Source organism: Cordyceps javanica, chromosome 3 (genome assembly GCF_051103115.1).
Source record: "Cordyceps javanica chromosome 3, complete sequence".
In the NCBI taxonomy this organism is placed as follows: Eukaryota; Fungi; Ascomycota; class Sordariomycetes; order Hypocreales; family Cordycipitaceae; genus Cordyceps; species Cordyceps javanica.
In genome coordinates this window covers 335,978-350,379 of record NC_139297.1, presented here as the reverse complement: position 1 = coordinate 350,379, position 14,402 = coordinate 335,978, and the positions used below count along the sequence as shown (strand labels likewise).

Here is a 14,402-nt window from a genome sequence, read left to right as displayed (position 1 = left end):
CGTATGCCCAGTATATATGCGAAGAAATGAAAGAAGAAGAAGAAAAAAGTGTACCGTAGAACCGTAACACGCTGCCGAAAACCGAGCCGTGGATCCGATGTCGTTGGCATGACCCAACGGCATACATGTCATTCAAAATCGTAAACGCCGTCTATTGATAGTTTGGTTTTGTCCTTTCCCATGGAAACAGAAAGACGAGCGTCGAGTCTAGTCGGGATGATCCAGCACCTGTGCCACCTCCAGCACGCCGCAGATGCGCCCATTCTCCGTCACCGCAATCATTGCCGAAGACGCCGCGCCCTCGGACTCGCCATCCTCATCCAGCCCAGCTCCGCCGCTGCCGCCGCTGCCGCTGGCTTGCACGGTAGCATCATCGACAGCGCCGCCGCCGAGGGTCCCTCGCAGGATGTCGCGAGCCTGCCGCACCGTCGTCTCCGCCGACATGGCCAGCAGGTCGTGGCACGAGACGAGCAGGCCGTCGGCGCCGCCGCCGCCGCGCAGCGCGCCCAGGGGCTCAAAGAGGTCGTCGTCGCGCAGGCGGCGCAGGCGGCCCGGCGCGGCCACGGCCTCGCCCACGCGCACCCAGCCGTGCTTGGAGGCGTAGCCCGCGCGGAGCAGGCTCGCCGCCGGGCTGTCGCCGCGCAGGTGGCTGGCGTCGTGGATGTGGTCCCAGCCGACGGCGATTTGTCGGAGCGTGACGGCCCGCGGCGGGACCAGCACCTTCTTGGACGACGACGTCGTGGTCGACGGTGTCGTGATGGACGGTGTCGTGATGGACGATGACGCCGTCGATGACGCGGCCGCCGCGACGGCCACGCCGATCGCGCCGCCGGGGTGGTTCCTGGCAAACGCGCCGGCGACGTTGGGGTGCAGCTCGTGCGCCGCCGTCATGGCCAGCGCGTCCCCGAGCGCCAGCGCCGTCGTGGTGGACGTTGTCGGCGCCGACACGCCGAAAGAGACGCTCTCCGGCTCGTGGACCGGCGCCGGCACGAGAATGGTCGACGGCCGCCGCCGGACAAACTCGCACGCGTCGGGCCGCGTGTGCGACGTCACCAGGATCGTCGGCAGCGACTCGTCCAGGTGCGGGAGCACGGCCAGCAGCTCCTGCGTCGACCCCGAGTACGTGATGAACAGGAGCGTGTCGTCGGGCCCGACGATGCCCAGGTCGCCGTGGAGCGCCTCGGTCGGGTGCAGGAAGACGGCGCGCACCGCCAGGCTCTGAAACGTCGCCACGAGCTTCTTGCCAATCAGCCCGGACTTGCCGACGCCGATAATCACCAGCTTGCTGTTGGTTGCGGCCTGCCGCGTGATGGCTTCCACCGCCTTGTGAAACCCGTTCCGCGCAAACGCGTCCGTCTCGTATAGCTGTGTCAGGTTGGCCAGCGCGAGCGCTTCTGCTTTCATCACGTGAAGCCCGTCGCGCAAGCGTACTTCCTTCTTCCGCTCATCTTCGGAAGCTGTATAGAGCGCTGTTGCATCCTCAGAGTTCTGCGATGCTGTATATGATGTGGGTGGTCTATATTGGATGTGCTGTCCCGCCAGTTGAAACGGCTCGGGCGGTTCCGCGTACGGTACCGTGCTGTCGGCAGGTATCACGGACGGTGTCGGCGGCGACGGAGGCCGGGTTATCGGGCGCTTGGAGCCGTTGAGAACAATGACCGCACTGGTCTGTATAGGGCGATGCTCGCCCTTTCTTGGCTCCCCCATTTTGTCTTGCGTTGTTTTCGCAAATCTCAGTCGTCACTGCGCACCACTATGGTGTTTCCAATTTTCGTCTGCGCCCCGCGGCGGAGCTCCGAGCTGATCCGGCACGGCCACAGATTGCTCAATTGATGCGACGAAATTGATAATTTCGCAACGCAATGGATGAGCAAAGTAAACGCCTTTGTAGGAAGGAAAGGGTGAGCTGTATATGTCGTAATAGATAGTAGGGCTAGTGCGGAACGGTCGGACGCATTTTTGATACCCCGCCACCTTTGATCCTGATATCGATTTCGGCTTCTGCTAATCGTGGGACTCGCATGCACATACTTTTTCCGTACTTGCGGAGCGGCCAGCCAGACAGGAGATGCGGTGTCAAGCTCGGGGCCGGGCGACAAGTAAGGGTAATCCGCGCAGCTCTAGCGCTAGTCGATGAGAGCCAGAGATCGCACTCCGTGGCCAAGATCAAATGGCATTCTCGATGTTCGGTTTCCGGATCATAAGGCGAAATCTGCAAGTGTTATTAGTCAACGCACAACTACGAAAGCGCTATACCCAGCCTGGACATGGCGGTGGGCACTAGATGGCTTGTATGCGGAGCCGATGCGGTGACGTGCTTCTCTGGCGAAGCGTGTGCGTGACAAGGTCGATGGCGGCCATTGGCTCTGCGCGGAGAGATCGCGTCATGGCCGCTGGCTGGTCCAGATAAGGTTATCGTATGATTTGTAACCCAGACTCGAGTCCACCCGACCGTTCTTTGGCAGTGTTGCGGCCATGACAGCGCAACGAGACACTTCACAGGCCCAGCTGTAGCGGCTATTTTTCACGGTGAAGCGCTTATCCTATAGTTCATGTGTAGGCCACGCTCGACAGTTTGCTTCTACTCCAGAATCTGCCGTCTTTGGTTCTGTCAGTGTCGATAAAATGACCACTGTCAGGGCTGCGTCTGGGCAATGCTGGTGGAGGCGCGCCTGCTGGCCAATGACAAAGCCGTAGTCGCGTTGCGAGTCTGGGGCCTACCCAGACGGCCCTGATCACTCATTCATGGTCTCCTCTCCTTGGTTTTTGATATGTTTCGCGAAGATGTTGAGCCATGACCGGCGGCTGCAGTCTGTTGCGAGGCAGCCTTCACAGCCACTGTGTTCACCGTCCCCACCAAAAGCGCCAGCTGGCGCGGCGCCAGTTCCGCATCCAGGCTGACGCCGATGAGCCTCGTCGTACCTCAAACACGAAACTGCACGCGTGGCAAAGTCAGATTGTGCGCACACAAACCAATATTACGTAGACTTGAAAGGTCGCAGCTGGTCTGGCACTTTTCTTTCTAGTCACCCACCTCGCCTGCTTCGCCGCCGCCGTCCTTGCTGTGCAGGTTCACCGATATTCCACATGGAACGCGGCAGCGTCGGCAAGCTCTGAACAACCCATCATGGCACCGTCAGCCAAGGCCGGCAAGCCTCTGCCTGAAGCTGGAAGCCTCAGAGGTACCGAGAAGTCGTTGTTACGGGAGCGCAGGCCGCGGTCTTCGCTATGCGGCAACTGCATGATTTATCTGGTCCTGGGTCTGGCGTGCGTCATCGCTACTCTCCGCTTGTTTGGCACATCGACCGACTTGCGGCCGTGGTCACGCCTGGGCGACTGGGGCGTCTATGAGTTTGAAGACACAGATGAGCCACTCTCTAGCCTACCTGCACCTCATGAGACGGACCGCTATCTACTAGGCGTTGGCAAAGCCGACATTACCGGTCCCGTTGTCGAGCTTAACATGATGGGCTATGCGGACGCTAATCAAATCGGAAGCGGCGTACGGCAGCGTCTGTACTCTCGCGCTTTCATCGTTGGAGACATTGATAACCCCAAAGATCGGTTCATCTACCTCGTGCTCGACACACAGTCTGGTGACACGGCTGTTCGGTTTGGCATTCTCAACGGCCTGCAGAAGCTCGGCCCGGCGTACTCCATGTACAACCACGACAGCCTGGCAGTTACCGCCACGCATTCTCACTCCGGCCCGGGTGCTTGGCTAAATTATCTGCTGCCGCAGATTACGAGCAAGGGCTTTGACAGGCAGAGCTACCAGGCCATTGTGGACGGATGTCTGCTGTCCATCCAGCGAGCGCATGAGAGCTTGGCTGTGGGGACGCTCAGCGTTGGCAAGACGAAGATTTTCGGCGCCAACATCAACCGCAGTTTATTCTCATACTATGCAAACCCTGAAGAGGAGCGTGCGCGTTACAATGTCAGCAGTGACGACGACGGCTCCGTGGAAAAGGACATTACGGTTCTCAAGTTTCAGCGAGAGGCCGATGGCAAGAACATTGGCGTGCTGACATGGTTCCCCACGCACGGCACCTCGATGCAGGCGAACAACACTCTAATTACTGGCGACAACAAGGGACTCGCGGCGGATCTGTTTGAGCGTCGAGTCCGGGGCGGGAGCCAAGAGACGGACGACTTTGTCGCCGGCTTCTCGCAAGCCAACATGGGAGACGCCAGCCCAAACGTGCTCGGTGCGTACTGCGAAGACACGGGCGAGCCTTGTGATTTCAAGACTAGTAGCTGCAGCGATGGACGTCCAGGCTCCTGCCGTAGTCGCGGGCCCTTTTTCCTCGAGAACGACAACGGAGCATCTTCTTGCTTTGAGATTGCTCGGCTGCAGGTTGAGGGTGCCATGAGGGTGTACAAGAAGTTGAGCAAGGTAAACGCTGTCAGGGGCGTGGGAGTCAAGGCGGTTCACGAGTTTCACGACATGGCAGGATATGAATTCCTACTCCCCAATGGCACCATGGCTCGGACGTGTCCCGCAGCTTTGGGATACTCGTTTGGCGGTGGGACGAGCGACGAGCCGGGACACTTTGACCTCATCCAGCACGGCAGCAACATGACGAACTCGTCGCCCATCTGGCGGGTCGTCCGGTGGCTGCTCAAGCCCCCTAGCCAGGAACAGGTGGATTGTCAGCATCCCAAGCCCATCATCTTGGATGTGGGAGAAGTAGGACGACCGTACGAATGGACACCCAACATTGTCGACGTGCAGACGTTTCGGGTCGGGCAGCTGCTGATTGTAGTTAGCCCGGGCGAAGCCACGACAATGGCGGGAAGGCGATGGAAAGAAGCCGTCGCCGCTCGGAGCAAAGAGCAGATGAGGGAGGACTTGGCCGGCCAGGAGCCCGTGGTGGTGATTGGCGCTCCCAGCAACAGCTACACTCATTACATTACTACGGAGCAAGAGTACAAGTAAGTAGTTGATGGCGGGGCGAGTAGGGCGAAAGCTAACGCGGGCAGTATCCAACGTTATGAGGGCGCGTCGACGCTGTACGGGGCGCATACATTGGCGGCATACGTCAACCGGACGCTGGAAACGTTGCACTACCTCAAGGCAACGCGGCCGACATCGCGGGCGGGCCGCAAGGTGCGACGGGTGCCGCCGGACAACAGCCGCAGGGCCATGAGCTTCATCCCCGGGGTGGTGTACGACCGCGCGTGGGGCGGCCCGTACGGCAGCGTCAGCGAGGATGTGAGCCGGGACCGCTTCGGGCGGGGGGAGACGGTGAGGGCGCGGTTCGTCGGAGCCAACCCGCGCAACAACCTGCGTCTGGAGCAGACGTACGCGGCGGTGGAGCGGCGGGCGGCGGGCCAGCAGGGGTGGACAGTGGTGCGCGACGACTCGGACTGGGCGCTCGCGTTCCGGTGGAAGCGGCTGTCGGGGATCCGGGGCACGAGCGAGGTGACGCTGGAGTGGGAGGTGGAGGACTGGGCGCAGGAGGGCGAGTACCGGCTACGGTACTTTGGAGACGCCAAGGCATTTGGGGGTCGGATTACGGCGTTTGACGGCGCAAGCTCATCATTCTGGGTTGGGGGGAGGAGGTGAGATGAATGCGGGTGGGGTCCTTTTCTTTTTTTTTTTTTTTTTTTGAATTTGGTAAAGGGAAGGTGGGTGTGACGTTTGTTGTTTCAAAGTGATGTGATGTGATGTGTGATGTGTGATGCGGTGATGCGGTGATGCGGTGGTGCGGGCGCAAGTGGCGTTGGGATTGGAATTTACTGGATCAATAGTTTTCATGTTATAGGAGGCACGAGACGAAGCAAATCAAGAACCAAAGTATCAGTCAGTAGTCCGTACGGATACGTGCCCAAGAGGTTGGCAAAAAGCAGGATTTGGATTAGGCAGGGCCGGCTTTTGATGAGACACTGGCCGGCTAGTTGCGCGACGGCGTGCGTGTGTGGAATTCACTTTGCTATATTGTGCTCGGTCACAGGGCAAGTAGTAGTTTTCACCAACGCAAGTCGAGTCCTTTCATCTCTTTGTCTTTTTTTTTCTCTCTAATTCTTTTCTAATTCTTTTTTCTTGTTTTTAGCCATTTACCCAAGTACAAACGAGAAAGGATGTGGCGTCCCGGAATATGAGGCACCAAAAGGACAAAGAAAGAAAAGAGGGTAAGAAAAAGCTTATTTATGAATCGAGATGAAGACAGAGGGAATTTTCTAGCCCTAGTCTGTTTCTTCTTTTTCTTTTTTTTTTTCCTTTTTTTTTCTAGATAGAACGAAAAGGTGAGGCCAGGTCAATTACCGTTGTGGTGGGTTGTACTACTTAGTACAGTCGACAGATGATGTTACTTTTTTTGGGAAGGGGGGAGAAGAAAAGCACCGATTTGTCAAAAAAACGATCGATTTCCGGTTCGGGAGGGTTGATGAAGAACTAATCCGCAAGTAGTTGGTGATGCTACCTTGTTAAGTAGCGAGAACCACACATTAGCGCTCTGCCCTCCCTCCCCCTTTTCTTCTTCTCCCTTTTCTTTTTTTTTTTTTCGAGAGATGGCAAGTTTGATTTCAATAGCTCAAGTCTGCATTACTGCACACTGTTTCGTCCGGTCCCGCGTTGAGGATGCACAGAGAGAGAGAGAGACAGGCAGGCAGGCAGGCAGGCAGGCAGGCAGGCAGGCAGACAGAGACAAGGGGCGGGACGGGACGGGAAGGAGAAGCTGCTCCGGTGAGCAAGGACCTGGTTTTGCTTGACGAAAGGGTTTGTCAAGGAAGAAAAAAAAAAGTAGAAAAAAAAGGTAGAAAAGAGAGAGAGAGAGAGACGGAGGGAGAGATACGCAAGACTATGCGGAAAAGAAAGAACCCTTGACCTGCTGAAACGACAAAAAAACACCCGAGCTGTATAAAAAAAAATTGAAAAAAAAATAAAAAAAAAAGATTAAAGAAAAAGCCAGAGCGTTTGTGCTTTTCCTCTGCGTCGTCATCCCACGGCAGAAAAAAAAAATGGGCTATTCCAGCCATGGGCCATGGCCCATCAGTATTACCAGACGCCGATGATCAGCGGAGATGGATCCATCACCCCCCCTCCCCCCATCCATGCATTATTTTTAGTTGTTGTCTTGCTGTTGTCGTCGTACAGGAACGGATCACCGGATTTTACAGTTTGAGCACTACTCCGTACAGAGTATTAGTACGTAACCGCTTTGCCACTTGTGGCTTTTTTTTTTTTGGGGGGGTTCCTTTTTTTCTTCTTCTTCTTCTTCCCCTTCTTCCTCTTCTTCTTCTCGAAATTGTACCAAAAAAAAAGGAAAAGAAATCAAACAGGATACCCTTGTGAGAAAGGAGATTAATAAACTTTTTTTCTTGGGTGGCCCCGACGCAAAACAAGCTGTAAACCCCGCTTAATCCCAGCTCATGCTTCATCTTGTCAGGTCCCTTCTTTTCAAGAAGCGCCATGACAGGCAGGAATCGGCGACTACTTTTTTTAATTCATTCATTTATTTATTTATTTATTGTCGCACATCCTCATGTAATCCCCATCGCCCATTCATGCCTTTCCCCCCGTTCATTTAGTGTTGCATTCCAACCGCGTCCCAGATGCCAGCCAACCATGCTTGGTCGCTTCGTCACGAACCTTGTTCCCCATAACATCTTCAGCTTATCTTTTTCCCCTTCTTTCGACTTGCCCGTGCATCCCATCAACCCGGCCGAGTCCCCCCCCCGTGGGTGGTGGGCATATTGGTTCGGCCCCCTGCAGGCACACGCACACGCACACGCACACACGCACCACAGGCCAAGGCAACTCCAACCCCTCCGTGGCTTGTCTTGGGAACCCCATACCGCCCGAATTGAGTCAAATATTCAGTCAATCAGTCTACTGGTACGGAGTACTGCTCCAGCGAACCTGTCGATACTCATAAACAATGGGCCATCTCGGCCATATTTGCTCCTGCCTCTCCATAGTTTTTTATTTCTTTTTTTTAAAAACATTTATATCAGCCGTACAGTGCCTGCGTACTCGGTAGTCTGCAGATAAACGCTGCTTCATCCCCCACCCAAACAAAGTCTTGATATCCTGTCTCCGGCCTCGCCCTCACAACACTTGGCTTTTCCTTCCCTTGCCAAGTCAGCCAAGAACAACTTTGCATATTCCCTCCTTCCTTTTCATGTTTCCACCTTTTGTTCCCCAGCAACAAGGTTTCAAGTCGTCACTTGTTACTTCCCTTCCTATTCGTCCTTTTCCATCTTCTCAACCCGCGCCAAGCCGTTTCATCAGTTGTGAAGCTGGACTCGGTGAAAGCGCATATCCACCAACAACAGTCGCCGCGCCTAATCTCTTGCTCAAACGTGGCCGGTTTTTAATTCGCCCGTTTGCTCGTCTTCTTTGACTCTTCTTCTTCTTCTTCTTCTTTGACTCTTGACCCCTTGTTTCACTCTACGGCATTGTCTTGTACCGTCTCTTCTTGGATATCCTTTCTATTCTGCTAGCCACCGCGCATCCGACGACCAACATGGGAGCTCACGAGCCCGCGCGCTTCTTGGCGCCAGCATTCCCGCCTCGCTCCTTGAGGACCGTGATACTCTCCTTTATTGCCACGTGCTTCTTCTTCTCCTTTTACCGCCTCTCGCGCATACCCGAAGCCGCCTACTACCCGCACTACATCTACGACCACATTGCCAACTACTTTGAACCCGGCATCGTCAACAACACCCTCTACCAGAACGGCACCGAGGCCGCCGTCCACCCCCACTGGAATTTCAGCGAGCCCTGTCATGGCTTCCCCAGCACCCGCGACATAATGGTCGTCATGAAGACGGGCGCCACCGAGTCCTTTGACAAGATGCCCACCCAGCTGCTGACGAGCTTGCAATGCATCCCCGACTTTTTGCTCTTTTCCGACTTGGTATGATGCCTTTGCACCCAAACTTGCCTCCTCTCGAGCAATAGCTAACAATTCAGGAACAACAAATTGGAAAATATCACATCTACAATGTCCTCGACCGCGTCCAGGACGTTCTCACCAGCGACCGCGCCGAATTCCGCCTCTACCAAGCCCAGCTAGACTGTCCCATCTCTCAGAAGGAGTGCACCAACGACATGCCCGGCGGCTGGGATCTCGACAAGTACAAGTTCCTCAACATGGTTGTGCGCACCTGGGAGATGCGCCCCGCCCGCAAGTGGTATGTCTTTGTCGAGGCCGATACCTACGTCGTCTGGTCCAACCTCGTCAACTGGCTTAACACCCAAATGGACCCCACCAAGGACATTTACGTCGGCGGCGTCGCCTTTCTGAACAACATGCCCTTTGCCCACGGAGGCTCTGGCTATGCCATCTCTGGCGTCCTGCTCGAGAGGCTCGTCGCCCACGTCAAAGACATCCCGCCCAAGCGGCTCAACGAAATGGCCATCAACACCTGCTGCGGCGACGCCCTGCTCGCCGATGTCATTGACAACCTCGCCGTCTCTGTCCTGCGCGCCTCGCCCATGTTCAACAACGAGAAGCCCAACACCTTCCCCTTCAGCCCCCACGACTGGTGCCAGCCCCTCTTCACCCTGCACCACGTCAACTCGGAAGAGGTCAGCGGCGTGTGGCAGTACGAGCAGACGCGCACCAAGACGGAGCCCATGCAGCTGCGCGACCTCTACCACGCCTTTGTCGCCCCCAACATTGTCCCCCGCCGCCCCCGGTGGAACAATCTGGCCGAGCAGCGCTGCCTGGCCAAGCCCGACGACGGCGACAACGTCGTCGAGAAGCACGCCCACGAGTCGCCCGAGGCCTGCGCCCGCGTCTGCCTCGCCGAGGGCCTCAGCCTCGACACCCACGCCTACGAGGGGCTCAAGACCGACGACGAGCGCGACTGGTACCTGCACCAGCGCTACCGCCACCAGTCCTCGGACCCCAACAAGCCCAGCAAGGAGCGCACCTGCTTCAGCTGGCGCTACCGCGACGGCCGCTGCTGCACCAGCGACAGCTTCCGTCTCGGCTATCCCGTCGCCGCCAAGAAGGAGCCCGACGCCACCAGCGGCTGGTTTGTCGACGGCATCAACCGCTGGATTCACGACCACGGCCAGTGCCCCAACGGCACCGAGTGGGTCACGCCCACCTGCGTCGGCAAGTGGTGCCCGGAGGAGCTAGAGAAGCATAGAAAGCAGATGGACGACGACCGCAAGGCCCACGAGGCCATGCTTAAAAAGTTTGGCCCGACCCCGGGCGACGACAGCAAGGACGATGCTGGTGCCGGCAACACTGACGCCCTGCGATGAGAAGCCCAAAGGATAGAATGAGTGTTTTTTGTTTTGTTTGTTTTTTTAGATCATGGCTACGGCGTTTTTGGATTATTTTTTGGATCAATTCTTGGGTCAACTCTTTAGATTCCACAGGAAAGACGGCGTTTTTTATTTTTCTTTTGGTTCATTTCCTCTTTAAAGATGTTTACATGACTGGAACCACAAATTCAAATAGAATTTTCCATGCTGGCTCCTTTTCATTCATGTGACTTGGCCAACAACAAAAGACGAGAACGTGTTTAAAAATGGAGATTTACAAAAATTAAATAAAAGAAATAAATGAAGAAATGAAAGAAAAAATCAAAAGAAATCAAAAGAGAAAGAAGGAAGAAAAGAAGAGAGGAAAGAAAGGGCAAAAAGAAAAAAGGAAGAAGAACAGATTTTGATACTGGCAGCTGGCAAAACACTCTCCACCCCCTCTAAAGGAGAGAGAGAGAGGAGCAAAAAATAGTGGCTTGTCGCCCTTCTCCGGTACAGGGAATCGAACCCTGGGCTGCTCGGTTCCAATGTTGAGAGCGAGCGATGTTAGCCACTACACCATACCGGATTCTTTTTGATGCAAAGCCGCAGTCTTATTCGTAACTAAGATCTACTTGACAAACCCCCGACAGGATTCTCATGTTTTTTTTTTTTATTTCTTTTTGGCTGCTCTTGGCGGTACTGGTGGTGTTGTTGCATACTTGAACCCCCCCCAAAAATATGCACAATGCAGCAGAAACAAAACTCTTATACAACCGCACGGCGCGGAATAATACACCCCGAGACGCATGCACGCGGAACAATCAGCTGGTTTGAAGGAGGCCGTCACTTTATTGATCCTTGGCTCGTTAGGATGGAGGGGGGGGCTTGCATATATGCAAGAGTTGGCAGGTCTTGCTGCATAGAAAAGAGCGAGAGAAGAGAGAGAGAAGAGAGAATGTCCACGATTTCCCTTGTTTGGCCATGAACAGTAGCCGTGTGAGTTGACGACGGGAAAGCACATCGACAGAGAGTTTCGAGGTTGGGCCAGCAACGGTTGATTTGAGAAACAAGGTCTCACTGTCTCTTTATTCTTACATGGTGTATACTATGTATACCTGATATATGTGTGTGTGTGGTGTGTGTGTTTCAGAGTATTTTGCTCTTTGCAAGAAGCTGCATTCCAAAACCACTCAACCACCCACCATCTCTCATCGTGTGGTGCCAGACGATCAACTCATCAAGAAAGGATTGATTTCTTCTTCATCCTTTACATCTTGCGAAAGAAATGCTTTCCCGAAATTCAACCAGAAACCATGTTCCCTCGCCCCTAATGCAAAGATTGAACAAAGTACAACAACCCCAGGAAATGCGAAAAAGAAAAAAATGGTGATGATGATCCGGGGCGTGATGGCTTGGGCATAAACCGCACGTTTCCCCCCGGACAAGAGAGGACAAAAGAGGTTGGGGGGGACTTGAAAGCAAAAGATGCGAAAAAAAAAGAGAAAGGAAAGAAAAGAAAAAGGGAAGAAAAAGGAAAATGGTATCATGCTTGCCTCTTGATGCTATAAAAAAGACCACACCATTTCTAGTTACATTGTTTTGGCCGCAAGCGCAGCCTCACAGTGAGAGAAAAGAAACAAAAGGAAACCCGACGACGATGACGGGTACATCTTCTCCTTCACGCCCCCCAAGGTGACGTCGCCGCGAGCGTCGCGACAGCCGCTGCCGGGGTCGTCGCCGGGCTGTTCCTGCTGCTGCTGCCGCTGCCGCGGCCGCTGCTGCTGGTGGTACCCGCGCCGGCGACCCTGAGCGCGCCGTGACGGCCGCAGCGGTGGCGGTCCTTGGGGGAGCTCATGAAGCAGTACGACTTGGCGCCGTCCGGGGCGGGCGGGCCGAAGCGCTCCTTGATCTCGCAGTACTGGTAGCCGTCGCCCATCCAGCTCTTGATGTGGCGGTGGAGCTCGCACCTGGAGATGCCGCACTTGCGGCAGTAGACCTGGCCCTTGACGCGGAGCTTGTCGAGCGCGCTGCCTCCGCCGCCGCCGCCGCCGCCGGTGCTGTGTTCGTTCTTTTGCTGCTGCTGCCGTTGCTGCTGTGAGATGCAAGTGGTCTCCTGTTGGTCCGCAGAGGTGGTGGGTGTTGAGGTGCCGCTGCTACTGTTGTGGTTCATGTCGCCGCCGCCGCCGCCACGCTGGTTGAGGTGTCGGACGCCGCGCCACACCCACTCGAGGTCGTTGGGGCCGTTGTAGCGGCTGCTGAGGGGCACGCGGCTGTTCTTGCGCCGGTGGACGGCGTAGAGGGCCGGGTGGGCGAGGCCCAGGCAGACGGCGTCAATGGGGTCGAGAAAGTCAAACAGGGTGTAGTGCAGCTCGGGCGGGAGGTCGAGCAGGCCACCAGCACCGCCGCCGACGCCGACGCCGACGCCACCGCTGCGGATACCACCACCACCACTGCGGAGCGAGGACGCGGGCGGCGGCGGCCGGGGTTGGTTCGGCGCGAGCACGGCGTCCTCGGGCTCCTTGTCGGTGGCCGAGTAGGAGCGCCGCGGGGGCTGCTTCTTCTTCCCGGCCTGGGGCCGCAGCGCCGAGACGAGGGCCTGCTGCGTCCGCGTCGACAGCGGTACCGAAGGCGGCGCGGTGCGCAGCACGGCGTTTTCGGGAATGCTGGCCTCGGTGGGGATGTGCGCGGCGGCGGCCGAGGAGGAGGAGGGAGGTGATGTTGAAGTGGTGTTGGTGCTGCTGCTGCTGTTGCTGATGCTGATGCTATTGTTGTGGAGAGAGACGGTTTGCAGAGCGGCGAGAAAGTCGGGCATCACGTCGCCTTGAAAATCGGTGACGGAGTAGCCGCGGCGGGCGGGACGCTTCGGCGGGAGGACATTGCGGGCGACTTCGGTTGTGGTTGTGGTTGTGCTGGTGCTGGTGCTGCTGCCGCTGCTGCCACTGTTGCCGCTGCTGCTGCTACCCCCGTGCGATGCCGGGTCGGCGAGCCACTGGACCATGATGGGCGGGTGTGTGTGTCTTGTTGGTGACGATGATGATGACGATGATGAAGTTAATGATGATGCGTGGAAGCGTGCGTTTAGGCCAATAAGAGGTGGGCAAGTGGCTGGTGATTGGCGATAAACGGGCGTGTGGCGCGCCGGACCGGTTATACAGAAGGGAGATGGAGAAGAAAGAGAAGGCAAGACTTCGTGCTGGGCCGCAGCGCGAAGAAGGCGATCTTTGTTGATGTTGACTCGACGTCGGTCGGGACAAAATGGTTTTTGCCGTCCTTGAATGTCTTTGTTTGTATAGAGCGGGTGTGGTGATTTTCGTTTGGTAAATGCTGGTCGGTAGCCAAGACAAAAAAAGAGACCAGTATATGCGTGTATGTTTGCCGCGCGTCTGTCGTACGCAGGATATGGCTCGGGTCAAGATTCTGTCTGTGTCGAAACTATTTCTTCGTGATTGTTGTCGAAAGAAAATAGAGGTCACCCTCTCTTTGGGATTGTCGATACCTATGGATATTATATGATACAAGGTGAGTTTGTACAAAGGTAACGGGGCGGGGGGGCGGTCTGGGCGACGACAACGACGCCGGGGATCTTTATAAGGAAAGACACGGAGAACCGAGGGGTTCGGAGGTACTTGGGGGGCGTGCGCAACGAAAAAAGATTTGTGGAGTCCGAAAAAGGCGGCCGCTAATCTATTATTATTGGTATTTTTTGGTCAATTATTTCTTTTTCAGGTACGGATGCCAGGACAGGCAACAAGAGCCCAAAGTTGCATGGTCCGAGGCCTTGAAGGCGAGGCCCCTTTTTTTGGGCCTTGGACTTCAAGGCACTACCTACGTAGCGTGGGTGGGTGGATAGATGGCCTACGGCGTCACCGTCCAACCCGCTACCAGCTGCCAAATATAGTGCATGCAGTTTTTTTTTTGAAGAAGAGGGTGTTGAGAGAGCATGCAGAGCATTCAGCCACCGCCTCACTTTCTTTTAGGGGAGGGGAGGGGGGAAAGGTTGTGTCTAGAACATGCAGTATAAATTATCCGTTTTCGATTCTGTTTGGTCTTGCCCTTTTTTTTTTCTGCATTTTATCCCGTCCTCGTCCGAGAATACGATGCATGCGTTTGAACATTGGGACATAACTCGGGTTTCTTCGTTTGCAGCCCCGTCAGCAACAAATGCAAGTACGTACCTGACCCACTTCCAGCC

General features: G+C 55.7%; 4 protein-coding genes and 1 non-coding gene across 5 annotated transcripts; 2 read left to right on the top strand and 3 right to left on the bottom strand.

Annotated features, from left to right (window-relative positions):
• Positions 1-207: 207 nt before the first annotated feature.
• Positions 208-1,707, bottom strand: V2A60_004338 (uncharacterized protein; the record flags this gene model as incomplete). The annotated part of the gene is made up of 1 exon (XM_083255658.1): positions 208-1,707. One exon carries the CDS (start codon positions 1,705-1,707, stop codon positions 208-210), a length of 1,500 nt encoding a protein of 499 aa, XP_083111784.1.
• Positions 1,708-2,794: 1,087 nt separating this feature from the next.
• On the top strand, positions 2,795-5,569 carry V2A60_004337 (neutral/alkaline ceramidase; the record flags this gene model as incomplete). Its single annotated transcript, XM_083255657.1, has 3 exons — positions 2,795-2,951; positions 3,027-4,935; positions 4,984-5,569. The coding sequence occupies 3 exons, from the start codon at positions 2,795-2,797 to the stop codon at positions 5,567-5,569; spliced, it is 2,652 nt and encodes an 883-aa protein (XP_083111783.1).
• Positions 5,570-8,471: 2,902 nt separating this feature from the next.
• Positions 8,472-10,225, top strand: V2A60_004336 (uncharacterized protein; the record flags this gene model as incomplete). Its single annotated transcript, XM_083255656.1, has 2 exons — positions 8,472-8,864; positions 8,921-10,225. 2 exons carry the CDS (start codon positions 8,472-8,474, stop codon positions 10,223-10,225), a joined length of 1,698 nt encoding a protein of 565 aa, XP_083111782.1.
• A 490-nt stretch (positions 10,226-10,715) lies between these two features.
• V2A60_004335 lies at positions 10,716-10,796 on the bottom strand. The gene has a single exon. It is a non-coding gene; the product is annotated as a tRNA-Glu (tRNA).
• A 1,092-nt stretch (positions 10,797-11,888) lies between these two features.
• Positions 11,889-13,208, bottom strand: V2A60_004334 (uncharacterized protein; the record flags this gene model as incomplete). The annotated part of the gene is made up of 1 exon (XM_083255655.1): positions 11,889-13,208. One exon carries the CDS (start codon positions 13,206-13,208, stop codon positions 11,889-11,891), a length of 1,320 nt encoding a protein of 439 aa, XP_083111781.1.
• Between the last annotated feature and the right edge of the window lie 1,194 nt (positions 13,209-14,402).